The sequence below is a fragment of the Phyllostomus discolor genome, chromosome 10, assembly GCF_004126475.2.
Source record: "Phyllostomus discolor isolate MPI-MPIP mPhyDis1 chromosome 10, mPhyDis1.pri.v3, whole genome shotgun sequence".
NCBI classification, from domain to species: Eukaryota; Metazoa; Chordata; class Mammalia; order Chiroptera; family Phyllostomidae; genus Phyllostomus; species Phyllostomus discolor.
The window spans coordinates 30,935,400-30,960,937 of NC_040912.2; the positions used below are offsets into that span (position 1 = coordinate 30,935,400).

General features: G+C 33.6%; 1 protein-coding gene across 3 annotated transcripts in view; it reads left to right on the plus strand.

Annotated features, from left to right (window-relative positions):
* The window catches only part of KRIT1 (KRIT1 ankyrin repeat containing), a 38,270-nt gene extending 13,052 nt beyond the window's left edge, over positions 1–25,218 (plus strand). For all 3 annotated transcript variants that reach the window (XM_028525430.2, XM_028525429.2, XM_028525431.2), the window contains exons 6-17: positions 1,246–1,489; positions 1,704–1,819; positions 1,989–2,132; positions 7,472–7,628; positions 8,301–8,408; positions 10,334–10,490; positions 11,494–11,645; positions 16,693–16,859; positions 17,693–17,780; positions 18,262–18,468; positions 24,155–24,271; positions 24,700–25,218. In XM_028525430.2, coding sequence (XP_028381231.1) covers positions 1,246–1,489; positions 1,704–1,819; positions 1,989–2,132; positions 7,472–7,628; positions 8,301–8,408; positions 10,334–10,490; positions 11,494–11,645; positions 16,693–16,859; positions 17,693–17,780; positions 18,262–18,468; positions 24,155–24,271; positions 24,700–24,768 — 1,726 coding nt within the window. In that variant the 3' untranslated portion in view covers positions 24,769–25,218. The remainder of the gene's footprint in view (positions 1–1,245; positions 1,490–1,703; positions 1,820–1,988; positions 2,133–7,471; positions 7,629–8,300; positions 8,409–10,333; positions 10,491–11,493; positions 11,646–16,692; positions 16,860–17,692; positions 17,781–18,261; positions 18,469–24,154; positions 24,272–24,699) is intronic.
* Positions 25,219–25,538: the final 320 nt, after the last annotated feature.

Below are 25,538 nucleotides of genomic sequence, written 5' to 3' on the forward strand. Positions count from 1 at the left end.
ATATGGTAATTCTACTGTTAATTTTTTTAAGGAAACTCCATACTGTTTTCGTGCAGTGGCTGCACCAATTTACATTCCCACCAACAGTGCCTGAGGGTTTCCTTTTCCCCACATCCTCATTAATACTTGTTATTTCTTGGCTTTTTTTCTGCCATTTGCTTTTTATTTTTATACAACTTTTTTTAATTGTCTTTTTTTCCATTACCATTTAACCCCCATTATAGCCTCCTCCTCCCCTAATCACCACACTGCTGCCAAGTTCATGAGTCCTTTTACCTATTTGTTGGATCCTTTCACCCCCTAACCCCTGTCCCCCCAACACCAGGAGCTGTCGGTCTGCTCTCTATCTGAGTCTGTCTTGCTTGTTAGTTCAGTTTGTTCATTAGATTCCACATATGAGTGAGATCATATGGTATTTGTCTTTCTCGGACTGGCTTATTTCATTTAGCATGATGTTCTCCAGGTCCTTCCATGCTGTCACAAAGGGTAAAATTTTTGTCTTTATTACAGCCAAGTAGTATTCCATTGTGTAAATATACTATAGTTGTTTTATCCACTCATCTACTGATATACATTTGGGCTGCTCCCATATCTTAACAATTGTAAACAATGCTGCAATGAACATACATAATAGCCATTTTAACAGGTATGTGGTGGTATTTCATTATGGTTTTGATTTGTAAGAAATGGTAAGTTTTTATAAAACTAGATTTAATAATGAGTTGCTCTCATAATGAATCACTCACATTAGTGAACAAGTCTTTTAACCTACCATGCCCATGCCTTCGTCTTTCTGTAACAACAGGGTTGATATACCTATATCTAAGTGGTTTAAATTTTGAAAGTGCTTTGTATTTTTTGAAAGGGGCTTTTATTATTATAATAGTGTATGTATTTTTAGAAATAGTTTGCAGTGTCCATTAACAAAACTTTTTTTAAAGATTTTATTTATTTTATTTATTTTTTTTTTAGAGAGGGAATGGAGGGAGAAAGAGATAGAAATATCAATGTGCAGTTGCTGGGGGTCATGGCCCGCAACCCAGACATGTACCCTGACTGGGAATCAAACCTGTGACACTCATTAACAAAACTTTTATTGATAGTAAATGAAGTCCTTTACCAACATTAATTAAAGTTATAAACATCTGAATATTAGAAAGTATCACGTGTTAAAATTGGATAGTATTCTACTTTTTTTCTTCACTTTTGAACAAATACTTCTGTTTCTTTTTTCTATTCTGCCAGGTGGTTAGATGAACGTCATGCACAATCTCACTTTATTCCAGCTTTATTCCGACCGTCTCCTCTTGAGCGGATAAAAACTAATGTCATAAATCCTGCATATGCTACTGAATCAGGTCAGACAGAAAACTCACTACATATGGGCTATAGTGCACTAGAAATAAAGAGTAAGATGCTGGCCCTAGAGAAAGCAGATACCTGTATTTACAACCCTTTGTTTGGATCAGATCTTCAATATACAAATCGGGTAAGAATTTAATATATTTTGGCTCTGATTTCCAAAGACATTTCATCTCAAATGTCAATTTTTTTTCCTGAGGTAAAAGCACCTGTTACTATTGTTATAATTAAGATGACATCCATACTTAGCTCTTTTTATATGTATTAAAGTTAAATATCTAAAGCTCTTAAGGGTTTTTTGTTTGTTGTTAGTTTTATTTTGTTTTGCTTTTCCTTTCTAGGTTGATAAAGTGGTAATTAATCCATACTTTGGTCTAGGAGCTCCAGACTACTCAAAAATCCAAATTCCCAAACAGGAAAAATGGCAGAGAAGCATGAGCAGTGTCACAGAAGACAAGTACTTGTTTTGGTTTTACTCCACATTGCTTTTTTAAAAACTTACATTCTACCATTATAACATTGCTTAAAATGATATATGTACTTAATATGCAATATAGCCATTGCATAAGTGATGTTGTTTGTAGCTGCTCAGTGATATATAGCTTTCAATTTGTTTTTTTGAACAGGGAACGACCATGGGTAGATGATTTTCCTCTCCATCGGAGTGCCTGTGAAGGAGATTCAGAATTATTAACTCGTCTTCTCAATGAAAAATTTTCAGTCAACCAATTAGATAATGATCACTGGGCACCCATTCATTATGCATGCTGGTAAACATTAACTTATTTTCCTTTTAAAAGAATGAATCCTTGGTTATAAATGTTAGCGCTCCTTTTCAAAATTATTCTCATTCCAGCCTCTTTTTTTTTCTACCATGTTTGTCTTATGAGCTTTCTACTTAGATCTTTAATTACCATATCTGTGCATCCATTCGGAATTGCCAGGTCTGCCTTGAGGGGAAATAAGTTAGTATTCTCGGGCATTATCAAGTCATATCAAAGGATAGCTAATGACTAGCCAAGTGTCATTGCACAGCACAAGGTCCCTTATTTATTCTAGCAATTTTTATTGTTTTGTATTGGAGTTATGTTTATTTATCTTCAGTATAAAATTTACATGTGTTAACTACTTATGATTGGACCTCATATTAGAAAAGTACCCTTTTAGTTAAAAATCCTCAAAAGCTCTCATTAGAATCAAAGCCTTCCTTTTTGTGTGTGTGTGTTTTTTTTAAGTTGAGAGGGTTAGCTCCTGGGATTGAGGTTAGCTCTTTCCACTAGTTGCCCAATATACTTCTTGCTCACCTACTCTTCTCACAAGATAGTAACTTTTCCCCTCAGTTGAGCCAAGTTCTTAAACTTGTGTTCATAGCAGTAGTTAATGATTTGCTATAGCCCATCCTTTAGAGAGGATGTAATGCAATTATTTACCATCATTTCTTATGGAAAGGTAACTTACCTTATTGGTTAAAATGAAATTCTTTGGCTGAGTTAAGAAGTGCCTATATTATTTACTGCTTGTTAATTGTCCACACTTCTTAGCTGCATGACATTGAGCAAGGTACTTCACTTCTTTGCTTCTCTGTTTTTGTTTTGTCATCTGTATGTAAAATGCATTAATTAGATCATTTCTACAGTTCTTTTCAGCTCAAATTCTTTTGGTTTCACTAATTCCAGTATTTGTGATCAAGAAGCTAAATAGAGTTGGTTTAAATATACATCTTTTATCCCGTAAAAATATGCCCCTTTATTCAGTAAATATGCTCTTAATTTTTTTTCTCTTAAAAAGATTCTTTATTCTATAAATGTGTTCTTGTTTGCCCTTTACAAAGAATTTTTATATCAGGTTTGGAGTCACCCTAAATATTCTTTAACTAACAGTTGTTTCTTCAAATTACTAGTAAATACTGCTAGCAGCCACACTGCTGAAAAAAAACCCACATTCTTTACCTGGAACTAAACAGGAAGAGGTAGAAAATATAGTTCAATCCCCAAGAAAGTACATGTGTAACTGGGACAGAGGCGGTGAATTTTAGTTTAAGAAATCCAAATTTATATTTGGCTATATTGTTGCCCTTTGTGAGAGGTGTAGGCCAGGAGTTATTTCTCCTATAAGAAAAGAATGGTAATATTTTCCACTACCTATTACGTAAAAACAGAAGTATGATATTGTATTTAATGTACTTTGGATTGTCCCTAGGTTTCAGTCCCAACTCTTTGTTCCTAAAAGTATGACCTTTAGCAAGTTACTTAAAGTTTCTAAGGATTTGTTTAGATACAAGATGGGCTTAATAATAGTACCTTTCTTAAGATTAAAGAAGAAAATGCAAATAAATGCTTCGAGAGTGCCTGGCATATATAGTCATGTAAGCTTTTTACTAAATAGTTAAATCAGTCTTCATTCAAATTCACATCAATAAAATGGTCTATTTGATTAAAAGTATAGCAAGGTGACCCATACCTCTTGGTGTATTGAACTTGGTTATTGTTTCCTAGCTGACACAAAGTTAATTTTATCAAAGGATAAAATTCTTCCTTAGTGTTTTGTAGTAAACAAGATTCTCCAAGTAAAAACACTGAAGATAATTGAATTTTAGATTTAGACATGAAAATCTTTAAATTATTACAATACTTTAATAATAACAGCCAACATTTATTATTTTGGAAATGTACTCTTATAAACTAATTGGTATGAGGATTGAGGAGGGGAATACTATCTCATCAAGGGACTGGGAATTGGGGCCTATATTTATAAGATTAGAAAAGATATTTTACCCCTCTTGGTCTCTTTCCTCATCTTTAAAAAGGATTTTTTATTAGATCAGTGGTTCTCAAACCTTGGTGTCAGAACCCCTTCTCACTCTAAAAAATTACAGGATCCTAAAGGGCTTTTGTTTATGTGAATGATATCTGGTGTTATCATATTAGAAGATAAAACTGGAAAATATTTTAAGTATTCATTAATTTATTTAAAAATAACAATAGCCCTGGCTGGTGTAGCTCAGTGGATTGAGCACCAGCCTGCAAACCAAAGGGTTGCTGGTTTGATTCCCAGTCAGGCCACATGCCTGAGTCGCTGGCCAGGTCCCCAGTAAGAGGCATGCCAGAGGCAACCACACACTGATGTGTCCCTTCCTCTCTCCCTCCTGTTCTCTCTGTCTAAAAATAAATAAACTCTCTTTTTTTAAATTTTAAAAATAAAATAACAATAACAATAAAGAGCTATTAACATACCATGATTTTTTTGAAATATACTTCCCAAAATTACAAAAATTAATAAGAATAGCATTGTTTTACATTCTTGCAAATCTCTTTATTCTCCAGCTAAATAGAAGATAGATGGATTTTCACATCTGATTCTACCTTTAATGTGTTGCAATAATACATATCATGTAGCTTCTATTACACTTAGGAGAAGATGAGACTGAAAGGGGCAAATAACATCTTATAGTATTACTATGAAAATATGTTTGACCTAGAGAACACCCTGAAAAGATTTTAGGGATCCTCATGGGTTCCCAGATCACTCTTTGAAAACCACTTAATTAAGTCACCCTTAGGATTGCCCCAAGCTTTTAAAATTCTCATATGGTAACCATGTACCTAAAAACTTTTCTACAGTCTCCATTTTCCAAAACTAAGTTGGCTTTCTCCCCATATGGGTAACTTTTGAGACACTCAATAAATGTCTCACATCCCATGTTCTCTGACCTTCTAAAATTATTGTCTTCTCTTTCTGATCGTACCTTTAGGCTTCACATCATTGCTAGCGGGTGTTTTAGAACTATGGTGATTTTACAGATTACTCCCTGGATTTCGTTTGGGCCTTCACTGTAACTTAGTTGTTTATCCTTTCTGTCTCATTCATCATATCAGCCTTTTAGTCCTCCCCTACAAGTGATTATAAACCTTTCTACTTTTAAGCTCCTGAACTCCTACTACTTTCTTTCTTTACTCTCATCAGTTTTATTCCTATTTTCAAAGAAAATTAAAGGATTCAAAATGTTCTCCATCCCTAATCAGTTTAGTTCCCATCTCTCTCCCCTATCATAGGATATACAAGTAAAAATCCTTGTTCCTCATTAAATTTACTTTCTCCTATTCTGTACTTACTTCTTGCCTTCCAACATATATGGCTCTCTTTCTCCTTGAAAAGAACCTGCTGCCTCTTCTGGACACTGGCATGTTTCTTTCCTTCCTTTTGTAGCCAGACTTCACATGTCAGTGAGCTACTCTCACACTGTTTATGTCCTTAACTTTCTTAATTTTTTCTAAGTTTTTAATTACTTTCCCTGCTCTAAAGAATTTAATACTGTTAAATACTCCTTCATTCTAAGAACAAATTAGAGTTGAAAGGGCATAAGGGAGCCATAATGAAGGTCAATATAAATACAAGCTATTATTGTTACATTGTCCTTAAAATTACTAAAATGCTGGCCTCCATTCTGTTACCGAAGCATATGTTCTAGTATGGAAATTGCTATACTAAGATTCCGAAAACTGAATTTGAACTCTGGCTAGTAACCATAAGGCCTTAGGCAAATTGCTTAACTGGTTCAAGCTTTATTTTTCTCATCTGATCAAGAAAAATACCTTTGCTTACCTCGTAAGTTGCTGTGAAGATTAAGCAATTATATCAGAAAGTTGAAAATTTTAAAGCATCATACAAAATGTATGTTTACATTTACTTTTATCATAACTTCTTGAATTGCTTCCTTAGTGCTTTTTTCCTGTCCTGAAACAGTGTTTTTCAAGATGCATTTCATTGTTCTAAGATGATCATCTTTCTCTAAATTTTCACTCAGAAAGATTTTATTCATTCTCCAACCCTTAATAGTAATTCTTTTTGGTTGGAAGAATTGTGTATTCTTCTTTTTATTATTATTGTTCACGTACAGTTCTAGTTGAATGTTTATTTCTTCCTTTTGTTCCAAATTGTTGATTTGAATCCTGGCCTCCTTCCATTCACTGTTGATTCCCTGTCTTTTTTTCTTGATTTTATTTTGTGTAACCTTCATTTCTTCCTTTATTTACTTATTTACTTATTTTTGCCCTATTCAGTGAGTTCTTTGAGCATCCTTATCACCAGTGTTTTGAACTCTGCATCTTATAGGTTGGCTCTTTCCACTTCATTTAGTTATTTTTCTGGAGTTTTGTTCTGGTCTTTCATTTAGGCCATATTTCTTTGCCTCCTCAATTTGGCAGCCTTTCTGTGTTTGTTTCTGTGTATTAGGTAGAGCTGCTTTGATTCCCTATCTTAGCAGCATGGCCTATGCAGCAAAGGCACCTATAAATTGTGGGGGATGGAGCCTTAAGTAATTGCCAGGGCAGGGCAACCTGCTTCATTGCTCCATGGTTCCAGTTGTGGTAGGGGTGGGTGCCAGAGAGGGGACATCACTGCTCCCTGGCCACCAGAGTTCTGCCCAGCACTTGCCCATTTCTAGTCAATTTACCCACTTCCTGTGTGCAATTGGTGCCTTGAACTGCTTCCCTGGTGTTTGCCTACGTTTTAAGTCCTTGTGAGCCCTGTAGGCAATGAAAATCCGGTGGTTTCTTCTGCCCTAACCCCCACTGGTTTTTACAGCCAGAAGTAATAGGGGTTATCTTCCTGATACTGGAACCGTCTGCTGTGTGGTCTGGCCTGGGGCTGGGATGACTCGCTTCCAAGATATCCCTCCCAGTTTTTGTCTATCACACATGAATGTGGGACTGTTCAGTCTACCTCCACCACCACCAGCGCTTGTCCATGCCACACTGCCTCTCTCTCGCCCATCTTCACAACTCCACCCCTCCTACCCGCTTCCTACCCGTCTGGATGAATGTGGCTTCTTTAAATTTTTGGTTGTCATACTTCCACTCAGCTTGATTTTCTGGTGGTTTGGGGTATTATTTGTTTTTGAGATCTGGTTGTAATTCTTTCTATGGTTGCATGAGGAAATGAAGTGTCTCGACCTACGCCTCCATCTTGACCTCTTGATTGGAAGTCAGCATTTGTCAGTGTTCTAATTCCTTGTTCTCTGACTAGAAAAATTTTAGATTTCTTTGAGATGTCTTCTAAAATTTGTAGTTTTAAAACATTTGAGGTGACTTTTTAAGGTTTTTTTTTCTAGGCTTGGAAAAGTTGAGGCTACTCGCATATTGTTAGAAAAAGGAAAGTGCAATCCAAACCTTTTAAATGGACACCTTAGTTCTCCTCTTCATTTTGCTGCTGGAGGAGGACATGCTGAAATAGTACAGATTCTGTTAAACCATCCAGAAGTTGACAGAGTAAGTTATTTATTATTTTTAATGTTTAAGCAATGAATAACAAGCAGTGAATGACACTAAAATGTTCAGTAGTATACTTGAGAGGTTAGCAGGAAAATAAGTTTCATTAACTGTATAGAATAAGTATTATGTATAAACTTTGCTTTTGTATGTAAACATTTCTATTGTGGTAAGATATACCTTGCGTAAAATTTATCATTTAAGCCATTTTTAGGTGTACAGTTAAGTGGCATTAAGTACATTCATATTGCTGCACACACATCACCACTATCCATCTTCAGAATGCACATAAAATTTAACATCTTTTCATTTTATATTCTGTTTCCTCCAAAATATATTTAAGAGTGAAAAAGATTTTATACACACTTTGTAGAATTTGTATTGAAAAGTATTTGTGAAGGGAAAAATAATAGTTTTAACAAAACCTTTGTTGTATTTATAGTCAGAACTTTTCAAAAACTATCACATTGATTAGTGCTTTAAGTATTTCATATTTGGAAATTCATGTTTATTTTAAGTATAGCATGTACTAAGTATGGTTAATATTTACTTACTACTTGAGAAGAGTATTATTTTAATCAAACTTTGATTGATTGAGTCATATTTACCCTTAGATTGCCATGTATTTGTAATGCCTTTTTTTCTTTTTCCTCTTTTTCCCCACACTTCTAGCACATAACAGACCAACAAGGAAAATCCCCTTTAAATATTTGCGAAGAAAACAAACAAAATAATTGGGAAGAAACTGCAAAATTGTTGAAGGAAGCCATTAACAAACCAGTAAGAGTTATCTTCATAGTAGAGCCAAGCATCCTACTCAAATTGCTAAGTAATTGAGGATCTGTGGCAAGAGTGGAAGGATGAAAGGCTGGATGGCTCTTTACTGCTTTTATAAAACCTCATGGTTAGACTTCATAAGTATTGAATTTGTTATCATCCATAACACTCAGACATTTTTTCTTGTATAGCAGAATGAAACTTGCATAAATAAATCTTTTAATCACCTAAAATTAACCTAATTTCAAGTGTAATCTCTACTTGTGCTAATTACAAATTGTAATCTATTCGTATAGGCATATGTCTCTACTTAGGCCTTCTCAGCACTATTTTTTATCTGTAAATACATTAAACATCATTTATTAATTTAGTTTCAGAAAGTTAATTATCTTACAGATTCATTTTCCTCCTCAAGAAAGTGAATGGATTAAAATGGGAGAGAGTTCCTAGCGTTTTTGTTCTGCATCTTCAACCTGGCTGTTCCATCTAATTATGTTTAAAATAATTAATAGTGACATTATGGTAGAAAATAATTGACAATTAGAAAAAACTCAGTCATAAAAGTTATAGTGATAATAAACCTATCATCAACTGAAAAACGGCATAAAAACTTGCAAACCCGGTAAAAGTATTCATACCAACAGATACAGGGTAAAATTTTGATACCAACATATATAACCCATGTCTCTGAGCCTTTCTAGACATTCCCACCAACTACACCAATGATTTTCAACCAGTGGGTCACAGCTCACTATTGTACTGCAAGAATTTTTAAGACATGCAATACCTGACTTTTTTGTCAGGAGCACTGACCTCTTTTCCCTTAGACTGTCAAAAAAAAAATGACAACAGCCAACACATCAACAGCTGACCAATGTGAATGAATCAAAATTACACCTAATTTTTTTTGTCAGCTTGGCAAAAAAAAAAACAACACATTTTTTTGGTGTGCCACAGAATTTTAGTAATTAGTTTATGTGTGCTGTAAGATGAGACAGGTTGAAAAATCACTGAACGAAACAATAAGTCTTTCTTGAATATTTCTGTGAATTTAAGACTATGAAATGCTAGAAGTGATAAGAAATCTATGATCTCTCCTTGAAAATGTAATCACACACACACACACACACACACACACACGTTGTTAAAACACTATTCCATGAACACCAGACTAGGGCATGAAAATAGATAAGTGGTATAATAAGTGAAATATAATATAGACATCCTTATGTGATATAGTGCATTGCAATTTATTTTCTAATTGTATATGTAGTTAAAACACTTTTGTTTCTTGGCGTGATTTTTATATTGGAATGTATAAGATGAAAGGAATTAAGTAATTTTATCCAAAATGAACTGACCTGGAAGTTGTTAGGAGTTACTATTTACTTCTCATAACAACAAAAATGTATTGAGAATGTCATTTGTCTCTGGGATTTTCTGAACTGGAGGAAATAAACTGGTTCAAAGTCCGTTGCTCATAATTTCTACCTGCAGTCTTCTATCACAGAGTCTTAAGACAAATTATTGCTGATGTACATTTCTGCAGTATAATTTGTGGCGCAGTAGACTCCTGAGGTCCTTGAGTTAACACCATTAGTTAACCAATATACATCCCCCATTTGACATTTACTTCGTACATAATGACCTTAAAATATCCTCTCCAAAACTTTTGAGGTTGAACATTTTAAAAAGCCATTTACCTTAGTTTCCATGGAATAGCGAGAGGAAAACATCTTAGAAAATATGAATAATGGAAGTAAAATTGTTTTAAATATTGCTAGCAGATTCTTACTTAAAGCAGTGTTTCTGGTATTTTCCATCCTAGAAATCTATATTAGGCAGATAAAGTTAAAATTAAATTATTTTGTTGGACTGCACTGCACAGTTTGTAATCAGGTTGCATAATCTATTATTCCTTGTTCCAGTATGAAAAAGTTCGAATATACAGAATGGATGGATCATACCGTTCTGTTGAACTGAAGCATGGAAATAATACCACAGTGCAGCAGATAATGGAAGGAATGCGTCTCTCCCAAGAAACACAGCAGTATTTCACTATTTGGATCTGTTCAGAAAATCTCAGTAAGGAAGTTGTTATTTTGTTGTGTAAACCTCATTATTATTTTTTTTTGAGAGTGGCTTGGTAAATTTCAGTATAGCATCAATTTATTACTGACTTTTAAATTTTGAAATGATACAATGTTCTTCTCTTTTATATGAATTGTTAGTGCTCAAACTGTTGAAACAGATGAGCTTCTGGGCCCACTCCCCACCCCCCAAATTCATTCAAGCAGTGTTTTAAGTGGTAAAAAATAAAACATTTCTTCTCTGTCAATGGAATTTGATTTGAATCCCATTAAACATGATGCTTATCCAACTTCCCTTTATTTTCAGTAGTCAAAATAATACAAACATTTTTTGTTTATATTAATTTTATTTCATATCTTTTTATTTGAAATCAATCTAATGTCACTATAGATTTGTCTCAAAGTATTGTATATATAAAGGATTTAATTAAGGTTGTGATTGATCATCTAATGATTTAATTGTACTTTTTTAAACCAAATACTACTGATTGTATCATAATTAAATAGGCTCTCATGGAATTAAAGATCTTAAATAGACTTAGTAAATTTTATTTCCTTTAAGAATTATTCTCATAATTCTTATTTCTTAAAGACAACAGCAGTTAACATCACCCTAACTGGGATGGCTCAGCTGGCTGATTGTCCTGCAAAGTGAAAGGTCGCCAGTTCAATTCCCAATCAGAGCACATGCCTAGGTTGCAGCCCAGTCCCTGTTTGGGCATACAAGAGGCAACCAGTCGATATTTCCCTCACATATTGGTATTTCTCTGCTGCTTTCTCCCTCCCTTCCTCTCTCTAAAAAGTAAATAAAAATTTTTAAAGGTAATTAACCTCAAGTTGGGTAGAGATATTGCTAAAGTCAGTGTTGATTTAAATTTAGACTTTTAATTTGTGTTTATTTGGTACTTACTTATGTGCAAAGAGTTTAATATAAAGTTTCTATGCATTGATATAATTTGTTTGTACATTATCATCTGTAAAGGACTGATGTTTTTCAGGCCTTCAACTCAAACCTTATCACAAACCCTTGCAACATGTTCGGGACTGGCCAGAAATACTTGCTGAATTGACTAATTTGGATCCCCAAAGGGAAACACCACAGCTTTTCCTAAGAAGAGATGTGAGACTTCCTTTGGAAGTTGAAAAAAAGGTTTGCTTGGAAATCTTATTAACAATCATTTAAATGTGCAGAATTTATTGAGTTCCTATAGTAGGCACTAGAGTCAGAAATTGTGCTCTTCCTGTACCGGTAGGGTTCACTTCCATTTTTCTCTTCAATGCTCACGTCCCTTCGGTAAGGGGTAGAGTTTGAGTCAGACTGCTTTACAAAACCGCTGGATGGTTAATCTGTTTTTACTTTCATTGTCTTAGAATACAAAGAAATAAGAGAATCTATCCTAAAAAGAATTAGCAACCAGATGGGAGACAGATTATACAACAAAATTTTTTTCAAAATAAGAAGTACAGTGTCTAAGATAAACTTAAAAAGGGGCTAATCACTTGTGTACATTTCAAAGGAGCAAAGAGATACATTGGTGTGAGGGAGAAAAGAAAAGAACATTCTAAGTGGAGGTTATATTTGCAAAGGGGACATAAAAAATTGCTCAACAGTCAGTAAGTAGCTGTTTTCAATTCAGGCAGAGAACTAGGCAAATACTAAAATTAGGAAATGCAGTTCACATTTGGTAATAAAGATTTGTTCCAAACAAGTATGTTTGGATTTTAATTAGACTGTAAATGTTAGAGGAGAGGTAATATAATGCCATCTGAAGGATGAATAGACAAGGAAAAAACCTAAGGGAGATATTATAAGCTAAACTTGGTATAATAGTCTAAATACAGTGGCAGCTGTGGAAATGGGGTAGGAGGGGAATTTCAAGGTCTCATAACTGTGAAAAAATATACAGTGTTCTCCTGATTCTTTATTCAAGGCAATATTAAACCAACAAGGATAGGCAAATTTCAGCACAAGAAAATTTCAATGACCATGTCCAAACTTGGTAAATTTTTTGTGTCTAACTATTCATATTCTCCCTCTTAGGTAGATTTGATCCTGTTAGTGAAATATGCTGAAATGATATAAAACTTTGTATGAAGTATACCAAAAACTAAGATTTTGATTATTCATTAAAAATATAATAGCATTACAAATATACCCCTGGCTGGTGTAGCTTAGTGGATTGAGCGAGGGCTGCGAACCAAAGGTTTGCTAGTTCAATTCCCAGTGAGGGCACATGCCTGAGTTACAGGCCAGGTCCCCAGTGGGGGCCACATGAGAGGCAACCACACATTGATGTTTCTCTCCCTCTCTCCCTCCCTTCCTCTCCCTCTAAAAAGTAAATAAATAAATAAAATCTAAAATATATATATATTAGCATTACAAATAGAATGAAGGGAAAAAACACATGATCATCTCAATCAACATAGAAAATGAGAAATAGAAACTTCCTCAATATGCTAAATGGCGTTTATGAAAAAAATCACAACTTGCATCATACTCAATGTTGAAAGACTGAAAGCATTCCTTTTCAGATCAGAAACAAGAAAAGGGTGCCTATTTTCACCACTATTTAACATAGTACTAGAAGTTTTAGTCAGAGCAGTTGGACCCTAAAAAAAGGAAAAGAAAGAAAGACATTTACATAGGAAAGGAAAAACTAAAACTATCTCTATTCCCAAATGACATGATCCTATATTTTGGAAATCCCAAAGAATCCACAAGAAAGCTATTAGAGTTAATAAATGGATTCAGCAAAGTTCTAGGGTACAAAAATCAGTTGTTGCTATGTATCAGCAACAAACAGTCCAAAAAAGGAAATTAAAAATCCATTTAAAAAGCATTAAAAGAATAAAATACCTAAGAACACATTTAATAAAAGAGGTTCAAGGCTTATACAATGCAAACTACAAAAACATTACTCAAAGAAGTTAAAGAAGACTTAAGTAACTAGAAAGACATTCTACGTTCAAGGAGAATGTCTACGTTCAAGGATAAGAAGATTTAATATCATTAAGATGATACTAGCAAAGTGATCTGCTGATACAATGCAGTCCCTAACAAAATTCCAATGGCCTTTTTTTTGTGGAAATGGAGAAGGCAGTCCTCACATGTGGAATTGAAAAGGCCTTGAAGAGCCAAAACAATCTTGAAAAAGAGTAAAGTTGGGGACTTATATTTCCCAATTTTGAAACTTTAATACTACACCATAAAGCTTTTAGAAGAAAACATATGGGTAAATCTTCATGATCTTAAATTTGGCAGTGGATTTTTAGATGTGACAAAAGCATGAATAACAAAAGAAACAGATGGATTAAATTTCATCAAAATTAAAAACATTAGAAATCAAAAGACATTGTCAAACAAGTGAGAAGACCTATAGGATGGGAGGAAATATTTGCAAAACACATCTAAAAAGGGTTAACGATACAGAATATATAAAGAATTCCTACAATTCAATGATAAAAGACAACCCAATTAAATTGGGCAAAGGACTTGAAAAACATTTTTCCAGGGAAAATATACAAATGAGAACTCAGTTCAAACCTATTAAAATGGCCATAATAATTTATAAAGGAAAATGACAATATTGGTGAGGATGCAGATAAATTAGAATACTTGTACACTGCAGTGTAAAGTGGTACAGCTGCTATGGAAAAGAACTTGGTGATTTTTCAAAAACAGTGAACTGAATTACCATAGGATCCAGCAATTTCACCCTAGGTATATATTTGAAGAATTGAAAACAAATTAAAGGGATACCTGTAAGCCAATGTGCATAGCATCATTCACAATAGTCAAAAAGGTAGAAATGGTGTTCATCAACAGATAAGTGGATAAACAAAATGTAGTATATACATACAATGAAATATTCAGCCTTAAAATATAATAAAGTTCTTATATAGACATACTGTAACATTGATGAACACTGAAAACATTATGCCTAATGAAATAAGCCAGACACAAAAGGATAAATATTGTATGATCCTACTAATATTACATATCTAGAACAGGCAAATTCAGAAAGTTCATTCATTAGTGGTTGCCCCAGGTGAATGATGGGGGGAAAATAAGGAATTACTGCTTAATGGTTACTGATTTTGTTTGGGTGATGAAAAACTTGTGAAAATAGTGGCTGGTGATGGTTTCTCAACATTGTGACTATAATAAATGCCAGTGAATTGTATGCTTAAAATGGTTAAAATGGAAAATTTTTTGTTACATGTATATTAACACAGTTTTTAAAAATGTATTAGATTCATGAAATTTATAAATAATCTAGCTATACTCAGTCCCACCTAAGAAATGTTAAAAGTTGGCTGGCAGATGCCCTGGCTGGTAGATGGTATAGCTCAGTGGATTGAGCACCAGCCTGCAAACAGAAAGGTTGCCAGTTCTATTTCCGGTTAGGGCACTTGCCTGGGTTGCAGGCAAGTCCCCAGTTGGGGAGGGGCAAAAGAAACTGATCACTGTTTCATTGGCACATTGATGTTTCTATCCCTCTCTTTCTCCTCCCTTCCCCTCTCTAAAAATAAATAAAATCTTTTTTTTTAAATTGACTGGTACAGAAAAAGAACAATAATGATAATACTTAGAATATAACGTTCATAATTATGTTATAAATAATATAAAGTAGGCTCAAGTGGGAAAAAAAAGAGGCTTAGTAAGTACTTAAGGTAAATCAGAATACCATGATCATCTGATAAATTAGTTTTGTGTTGTTTCACCCATTAGATAATTAAATTTCTATTTGTACCATCTGAAAAATAGAAAAATGGCAGTTATTGGTTAGCATCATTCCTTTAAAATGAAAATAGCCTGATTTCATTTAAAAAGAACAATTGTTGACTAACACTTGCTGAAAATACAAAGGAATTATAAATCAGCTGAAACTCTTCAAATTCATTCAGTCAACTTATTAGAAAAATGTTTCAATCTTTTTTCCCAACATTTATTTTGAGACATTAAAAACCCATAAGAAAGTTGAAAAAGTAATAAAGTTTATACCATATACCATTTATTCAATCACCAATTGTTAATATTTTGCTACATTTACTTCATCTGTTCTCTTTATGAACCATTTTAAAGTGAGTTGCAGAAGTTATGGCACTTCATCCATGCATATGTCAACATGCATCTCCAAAGGACATGCCTATATACTACAGTACCATTTACCACCTAATAAAATTAATATGTCCATAATAACATTTAATATTAGATCCATGCTTTGCATTTATCTCTTTAGTCTCTTGTAGTCTAAAATAATTTCCTCCAATTTTTTTCCATGAAATTCTGTTTTTTTATATTATGGAGTATTCTAAGATATTATTTTAATTAGTATGACAAAAATAATTACCATAAGGAATTTGGATCTTTGTGAGTTATACTTGGAAGTATTTTAAGTGTTCATCAGAAAATCTATAATTGATGATTATTTGAGTAGAACTGTATATTCTGTAGGCTAGCATTTCTAAGTCTTTGTTAGTCTTATCAGATAAAGTGAAACTTTAAAGTTTTTAAAATATAAAAAAAAGCATGCTCTCCTTTAGTGTTATTTGAAAGTGTAAAGTATTTTTACTCAAATAAAACACGTTTGTCTTAAAATAAATTTTTTTAAACTATACATACCCTTCTGGGAATTAACATACTTGTTTTCATCTTCTTTGAGGTTCACTACTATTGTATGTAGCATAGATAATAGAAAAATGTTTGAGGAATATAAAAAGTATAAACTCATGCTAGAAGTTATCCATGTCCATAAACTGATAAAAATTTTATTGGACGGTAAATCAGAGGTTAGCAAATTATGGTCTGTTGTCATAGCTGAGTTGCTGCCTGTTTTCACGTATCCTGTAAGCTATTAATGTTGGTCATGTCATGGGGAAATTTTATGAAATTCAAATTTCAGTATTCATGTATAAAGTGTTACTACAATACCGCACCCATTTGTTGATATATTGTGCTTTTACGCTAACAGTAGCAGAGTTAAATAATTGCAAGAGATTGTAATCACAAAAACTTAAAATATTCCTGTTGGGCTCTTAATAGAATAAAGTTTTCAACCCCCTGCCCTTAAGCAATAACAGCTTATGTATGTACAAATATGAATATTTGCTTTTCCATATTAGATAATGACAAGGTGTATATTTGTAAAAGGAAATTGTAGCTTAATAACCAAATCATATTTTTTTCTTTTAAGATTGAAGACCCACTGGCTATTCTTATTCTCTTTGATGAAGCCAGATATAATTTATTGAAGGGATTTTATACAGCTCCTGATGCCAAACTAATAACATTGGCAAGTTTGTTGTTGCAAATAGTTTATGGAAATTATGAGAGTAAGAAACACAAGCAAGGTTTCCTAAAGTAAGTATTTCATATAATTGGTGGTCTTGTGTATGCTTAAGATTCAGTTTAACCAAGAAAGTTTAGAAATAAATATTTATACATTAGTTTGGAATTAAATACAGTAGGCCCTCTGTATCCATGGGTTCCACATTTGCAGATTCAACCAACCACAGATTGAACCCACACATACAGAGAGCTGACTAAGGGACTGAGCATCCTTGGGAGTCCTGGAACCAACCCCCCTCAGATTCCAAAGGTATAACATTTACTATAGAATGAGAAGGGAATACAAGATATAGAATGAGAAGGGAAGGAAAAAAAAAACCTTTGGTAAAGCATTCTTGAAGTTATATTCTTTTTTAAAATATAGCTTATTGATTATACTATTACAGTTGTCCCATTTTTTCTCCCCTTTATTCCCCTTCACCCTGCACCTTGCTCCCACCAGCATTCCACCACCTTAGTTCATGTCCATGGGTCGTACATTTAAGTTCTTTGGCTTCTTTCTCCATTTCCTATACTATTCTTAACCTCCTGTCTATTTTGTACCTACCATTTATGCTTCTTATTCCCTGTACACATTTAAATTTTATTTATTGTGGTATTTTCAATTTTCAAAAGTATTTTGCAGTTATTATAAGAAGAAAGAAGAAACATTTCTCTAAATTGAGCAATGTCAAGCATGTGGCTTTTGTTTAAAATTTTTTTTGAGCTCTGATATTTTGTAGCATAATATTTTTTAGCTTTAGCTCAAAAATTAAGTTACTTAAAGCCTTTTTTGTCTAAATAATTATATTACTTTAGCTACTAAAGGTAATTCATTTAAAAGATGTTGGCATATTTGCTTGCAGTGAAGAAAATCTAAAATCCATTGTACCTATTACCAAATTGAAAAGTAAGGCACCTCACTGGACAAACCGAATACTTCATGAATACAAGGTAAGCTGTTTAATAGAACTAAAAAGACATTTTATAACATAGTTGTGATTTTGTTAGTATTATGAATATGTTTTAAACATGGAACATTAAATATATAGTCCCGAAATTAAAAATTTATCTTTTGGTTCACATGTCTGAAACTGGAAGAAAGATATTTTTATTTTTAATAATGTAAACTCTTTTAGTAAATACCTTCCTTATGCTAGATAATGACTAGTAATTTTTAAAAAACATGAAATAATCTCTGTCCATGGGGCATTTAAAAAACCTGGTAGACAAAAAATATTTTTAGGCCTTGATAATTGTCTCTTTTTTTTTTTTAATGTATGATCTCAAAAGAAAATTTTCTTTTGGAATAATGTCACACAATTTTATCCTTTGGGGGCAGCCTTAATTTCAGAAACTGTTTAGTTGACCTATTTGGATTATCAAAGCTATGTTCTCCTTTCATATCTCTTTATTTTACTTTATTTGGTTTTAGAATCTCAGTACAAGTGAGGGTATCAGTAAAGAAATGCATCACCTTCAGCGCATGTTCTTACAGAATTGTTGGGAAATTCCGACATATGGAGCAGCTTTTTTCACAGGACAGATATTTACAAAAGCAAGCCCCAGCAATCATAAAGTCATCCCTGTGTATGTAGGAGTGAATATAAAAGGACTTCATCTTCTCAACATGGAAACTAAGGTAGATTTTCAGCTGTTTTGATCAGTCACATTGTATGTCTAAAATAATAGTACCAGCTTACATGAAGTATCTAGAAATGGCATAGATTTAAGTCTGTTTATGGCCATTGCATTTTTAATAGCAAAGGATTGGTGGTCATGAAACTAAATAATTATCAGTAGTGGTTAACATGTCAATTACAGTACATTTCTACATTGAAATACTTTTTGGCCATACAAAAGACTAAAGAATATTTATTTTTAAAGATTTTATTTATTTTATTTTTTAGATGGAGAGAGAGGGAGAGAAACATTAATATGTGGTTGCCTCTTGTATACCCCCTACTGGGAATCTATCTATCCTGCAACCCAGGCATGTGCCTTGACTGGGAATCGAACCTACAACCCTGTGGTTTGCAGGCTGGCACTCATTCCACTGAGCCACACCAGCCAGGGGTAGGGCAAAGAATATTATTGTGTAGAATAATCTCCAACATTTAGTGAAAAAGCAAGGTGCTGAACCTTATGTATATGCCGCCCTTTGTGTAAAAACGAGCAAAGTAGGTATTTATCCAAACGAAACCAAAACACCAACTTAAAGATGTATGTACCACCATGTTCAATATAGCATTACTTACAATAGCCAAGATATGGAAACAACCTCAAGTGTCCAATGATGGATGAATGATAATGAAAATGTGATATATATATACACACAATAGAATATTATTCAGCCATTAAAAACGAAATCTTGCTCATAGTAACAACATGGGTGTACCTCGAGGGCATTTTGTTAAGTGACATAGGTTAGACTATGAAAGATAAATAACATGATCTCACGTATGTGTAGAATATTAGGGGAAAAAACAGGCTCATAGATACAGGAAACAGATTGGTGGTTGCCAGTAAGGGAGGTGGTTTGGGGGTGGACAAAATGGGTCAAAAGTTGCTAACTTATGGTTGTAAAATAAGTCATGGGGGTGTAATGTACAGCATTGTGACTATAGTTTATAATACTGTACTGAATATTTGAAAGTTGCTAAGAGAGTAAACCTTGAAAGTCATCACAAGAATAAAAGGTTTTCAATTGTATGACAGATGTTAATTAGACTTACTGTGGTCATCATTTTGCAGTATATACAAATTTTGTATCATTATGTTGTACCCCTAAAATTAATATATATCAATTATAGCTCAGTTTTCTAAAAATGGGGGGAAGTGTACACTATATTTACATAAATACATATTACTTGTGAAGCATAAAAACTCTCTTGAAGCCTTTAGAAAAGGGAACCAGGTAACTGGGAACAAGAGTAGGAGGGAGACTTTTCAGTCTGTGGCATTAACTATGATTATATTATATACTTTAAACATCAGTTAGATTTAAATGAAAAATATACATATTTGAAAAAGAAAAATGTACTATCTGACACAGAAGCTTCCTTTCAAAATTAGAATTAGTTGTAAAAGCCTTTTGGGGGACAGGATGAAGTGTTGGAGGGATTAGGAATATCCATTGGAATACATCAGCTTGTTGCTGTTTTGTGCTCCTTTTTCCAAAGTCACTACAGTATAAAATGTGGGGGTCATCAGTTATTTTTAGCATATTTAGCACATTTCGTAGGATTATCAGCTTTCTAGTTTGTATAGGGAACTAATAAAAATCAAATGACCTGGCCAGGTGTATTAAAATTTATTTTTCAGTTAGACTCCATATACAGTATTATATTAGTTTCAGGTGTGCAACATAGTGATTAGCCATTTAATTACTTTACAAAGTGGTGAACCCAGTAATTCTCATACCCTCTGATACCATCTACAGCTACTATAATATTATTGACTGTATTCTCTATGCTGTACCTGACATCCCTGTGACTTTTTATATCTGGCGATTTATACTTCTTAATCTCTTCTACCTCTTCAACCACCACTCCAGTGACCCTCCTATCTGGCGACCATCAGTGTGTTCTCTGTCTATGAATTTGTTCCTGTTTTGTTTATTTTGTTGTTTGGATTCTACATGCGAGTGATACCATGTGATACTTGTCTTTCTTTGACCTATCTCACTTAGCATAATTTTTTAAGTCTCTGATGTCAGCTTACTTTTGGGTCATTTGCTTATTATTTCCTATTTAAACTGTTTTATTCACACAAAATAATTTCTTATTAGCTTGTAACCACTTTTCTATTTATGTTGTTAAAATGAAGGAGAAATTCCCCTCACTGTTTCAAGAAATTTTTTGGAGAATTTTATACCAATTTCTACAAATCCTTCATTGAACTGGATGGTATTGCTGTGGGTATAATGCTGAGCCTTTTTTCTATACTGTATTTTACGTTTGACTTTTAGTATTCAAATGATGGTTCAGCAATATTATGAATAATATTCTGGCCTGAGGGTTGAGGGAGAGTGTCAGGTAGAGAATGATAATTATTATTAGTTTATCAGTTTGCTTTTTCAGGATATGTTCAATTTCTAGAAGTACAAGTAGAAATGCTGTGCTCGGGAATACAAAAAGATGATTGAACCCAAACATAATGATGTTTTCTGTCCACATGATCATTATCTTGTGCTCTGAGCCACTTTTAAATTGATAGCACCTCTGAAAGCTCTACTTGATTACATTTTCTGATGGTCACAGGTGGGAGAAATCAGTTTGACCTCAGCTGTTGTAGATTCACCAGCATCTACTAGGACTGAATTGGGCACGTTTACTTAAATAAACAGCTTTATCTGTAAAAATACTTTCATTTGCATTTAAAACTCCACATGGGATAAAATAGCTTCAAAGATTATTTCTCAAGAACAGCCAGCCATAGAATAAGCTGTGGGCTTTTTTTTAATATCAGTTATTTCTACCTTCTCAATAGTGTGGTAATTATAGAGGGAGAGAGGTGAGTGGAGGTGGTAGAGGGGTTGGATTAATGGTGGTGGAAAAAAATAAAATAACAAACCAAAAAACATTTTAAATTACAGGAAAAAATTATTTCTACCTTCTGTAATTTGTTTTTGAAATAATGAAAGTTGCCCAGTCAGATAATATAGCTCAGCCAATTTCATATGCTCATCAGAGACTTGTCTGTCCTACTTACATAAAATGTAGACACTACTGAATAAAAACACTGTGTTGTGATTCAGTGTTTTACTGCAGTGAAAGCGTTGCAGTCTTCATAACTGAACTGTACTTGATATATCTGTAACCTTAATAGTACCACTGCCACACCCTGGCAGTAGATTGCCTTTTGCTGGTGTCAGTTTATTTTGAACATAATGCCCCTCTGAAATAAAAGTGCTTATTTAAATACCCATATGATGTCATTCTTTGTCAACACCACAATTTCTCTTGTCTGTCCTGGCCAGCTATGTGGTACTTTTAACTTCTGTGGTTTTCCCTTTTCTCCTCTCAACTATTCCTGCCATTTCTCTTGTTCTGTTTCATTTCACCTGCTAATGAGAACTACTTTTTCTTTCTGAAGCAGATCTCTCAAAACCATAATGTGGACTCGGGCTCTTCAGCCCCATTCAACTGTTTTTATTATTGTGGATCAAGAATTCTGTTTCCCCTGTACATTGTCTTTTAACAACAAAACCTTTATTTTTAATATATGGTCTCAGTAATTTTGTTGATAATTTGACTTCCATATAATTGAGTTGGTATACCACAGATATACAGTATTTTTTCTTATACCGTTTTGAGGCTATGTTAATGGCTATTTCTTGCCTCTTGATTAAACAAATTTCAAGTGACTGATCTTCCAAAGATAGGCAGTTTAACATAGTATGATATCTTTACTCTATGTTTCAGTGTGCACCTTGGTAAATAGCTATTTTAGCATGTTTTATCTATAAAGTTATATTTTATACTATAAATGTAAATAGCTATTTTTAAGCAAGAATGTTACCAGTTTCCCATTCTATATGATAGACAGGTAAATTAATAATACTGTGTTTTATTTATAGAAGCTCACTTTTAAAATACACTAAACTGTTACCTTTTTAGAATGGCTTATTATTTATAATCAATAAGTTAAGAACTGTCATAGAAAGCCCATGTTTCTAAAATAGCTTCAAGGGACGAAGCTATTTTATATTTTAAAGAATGGCATGGACACTTTGTCTATACAAACAGTATATATTTAGGGCAAGGAAATACAAGTTCCTGCTAGGAGAAAATTATTTTATTTATTTTTTTAAAGATTTTATTTATGTATTTTTAGAGAATGGAAGGGAAGGAGAAAGAGATGGAGAGAAACATCAACGTGTGGTTGCTTCTAGCATGCCCCCTAGTGGGGGACCTGGCCTGCAACCCAGGAGTGTGCCCTGACTGGGAATCGAACCAGTGACCTTTTGGTTCACAGGCCAGCACTCAATCCACTGAGCCACACCAGCCAGGGCAGAAAATTATTTTTAAGTAATCCAAAAAATATATTGAATACCTCCCTACATATACCATTATGTTAGGAAGGTATAGAAATAGGTTGCTCCAATATTGTGGGGTTTTTTTTTTAATTAAAAAAGGAACATTTTAATTTGCATTTGTATGACCATTTATGCTACATAGTATAGTGTTTACATATGTAACCACTATTACATAATAGTGTTTACGCCTCAAATTTATGTCTTATTTATTTATTTGATCCATAATACTGTGTTTTTTAAAAGTTCTATTGAATTTATGAAGGGTATATTTTTCAGTACATTTATTTTTGCAATAAATATATTGGGGTACTTATTGTCAGTGAGATGAAATTGCCTGAATCAACATGTTACCCCTATTACATAAATTTCAAATCCAAAGCTCATGTGAATATTCAAAAGGTACTGAATAAAGTAAAAGGTATTGTTGTAACATGCAGAGAGTAAATACTTGTAGTACATTTATTCTTCTTGAAAGTCCCTGACATAATGGGCATCTTTTATGTTCCTCAGCTTTAACTGTGACATAGACACATAACATTGTGTGAGTTTAAGGCATACAACATGTTGATTTGATACACTAACATACTGCGAAATGATTACCACCATAGCGTTAGCTAACACATGCATCACATCATATAATTACCATTATCTTTTTGTGGTGAGAACATTTAAGGTCAGTTAGCAACTTTCAAGCATACAGACTTCTAAGTATAAAGACTTTATAGTACAGTATCATTTGCTATAGTCACCATGCTATACATAAGTCCTCAGAATGTTTTCATCTTTTAACTGAAAGTTTGTATTCTGATTACCAACATCCCTTGGATTTTACCCACTTGCCAGCCCTTTGTAACCACCATTTTACTCTCTGTCTTTGTGAGTTTCGCTTTTTTAGATCCCCCATGTAAGTGATATCATACAGTATCTGTCCTTCTCTGTCTGACTTATTTCACTTAATGTAATCCCCTCAAGGTCCATCTCTGTGGTCACAAATGACAGGATTTCCTTATTTCTCATGGCTGAATACTATATACACATACATACCACAGAATGGGCATCTTTAAAAATTTTTGTCAGTCTGATAAAAAGGATATCATTGCTTAAGGTGGTGTCCGGAGAGTCTGCCATGTATGTAGCACTGCACTATAGGCCGTATGAAGTTAGTGTGGTGCTTTCTTTGAATAAGTTTTATTCTAACAATAGATCTCACTGTATAAGTATAGATAGTAAGAGAAGATTGGTGTTTTTAATACATATTTAAATACAATAATTTTTAATTATGTTGTAGGCTTTACTCATCAGTCTTAAGTATGGCTGTTTTATGTGGCAATTGGGAGATGCTGATACATGTTTTCAGATCCATAGCATGGAAAATAAAATGAGTTTCATAGTACACACAAAACAGGTAAGTACCTATTATTCTGGATGTGTAATAATGAACTATTTAGTAAAATTATTTTTTATAAAATGACAACCCATCTTACTTCAAGGAAAACTGCTAATATGACATGAAATTAAAATATTTAAGACCCAGGGAATAAAGCAGGCCTTTCCCAAGCAAAGAAAGTCTGGCCAGTATTGCCTATCCCTCTCTCAAAGTGTTAGGTGGTCCTTCCCTGTTCTTGACTAGTATCCTGTTTGAGCCACTGGTTGCATACAGCATGTTGTTTCTGAAATCCCTTCAAAAGCCTGAGGAAGTATACTCTGTTCTTGACAAGCTGCCTCCTGATAAGAAGTTCCTTTTCAAATAGCTAGAGAACTGCCCACTGTCTTGTATGTTGTTCACTCATCTGACATGTTTCATATTTATTGTCAACATGTTTGACTTTGTAGGCTGGCCTCGTGGTGAAACTGCTAATGAAACTGAATGGACAACTGATGCCTCCCGAACGGAATTCCTGAGAGGAAAACAACGGATACTTAGGCCACCATATTTTGTGATACGGACTTTTTTCCATGAAAGATTTCTTAAACTATCACTTTTAACAAGGCACTTAGTCTCTTGTAATGTATATGTATGCTGTTACATTGTACAGAATCTGTACTTGTGTTTGGTGTGTAATATACCAATTACTTTTATATGATATCCTTATAAGCTATTCTAATTTTTCAAAGAAATGACCACAAAAAGTGTAGATTGATAGTCTATATAATGTTAGACAAAATTGTAAGCTTTATAAAAAGTTATTTTTGGTAAATGGTAAAGAATTTAGAGTGGAATATGATGAAATTAAAAAACATAGCTTTGCTATAACTTTGTGTGTCATTTCAAAACATACTTGAAAGTCAACATGCTTTTAATAAAGACATGTATTTTCTACTTAAGCCATAAATAACACATATGTAAACATTTTTCTATAATCTGAACATTTCTCAGCATGTTTTTTAAAGCCTAGGTTAAAATGGATCTAGGAAGTTTTATAATTCCTTTTTTAACTTTATTTTTATTGTTGACATTATTACAGATGTCTCCATTTTTCTCCTTTTCCCACCTAGATCCAACCCTCACCCCTCCACCCTTCCCTCTGCCATCACCACACTGTTGTCTGTATCTGTGGGTGATGCATATACGTTCTTTGGCTGATCCCTTCACCTTCTTTCATCCAGGACCCTCCTCTCCCTCTCCCCTGTAACATTTGTCAGTCTGTTCCATGTATCACTGCCTCTGTCTA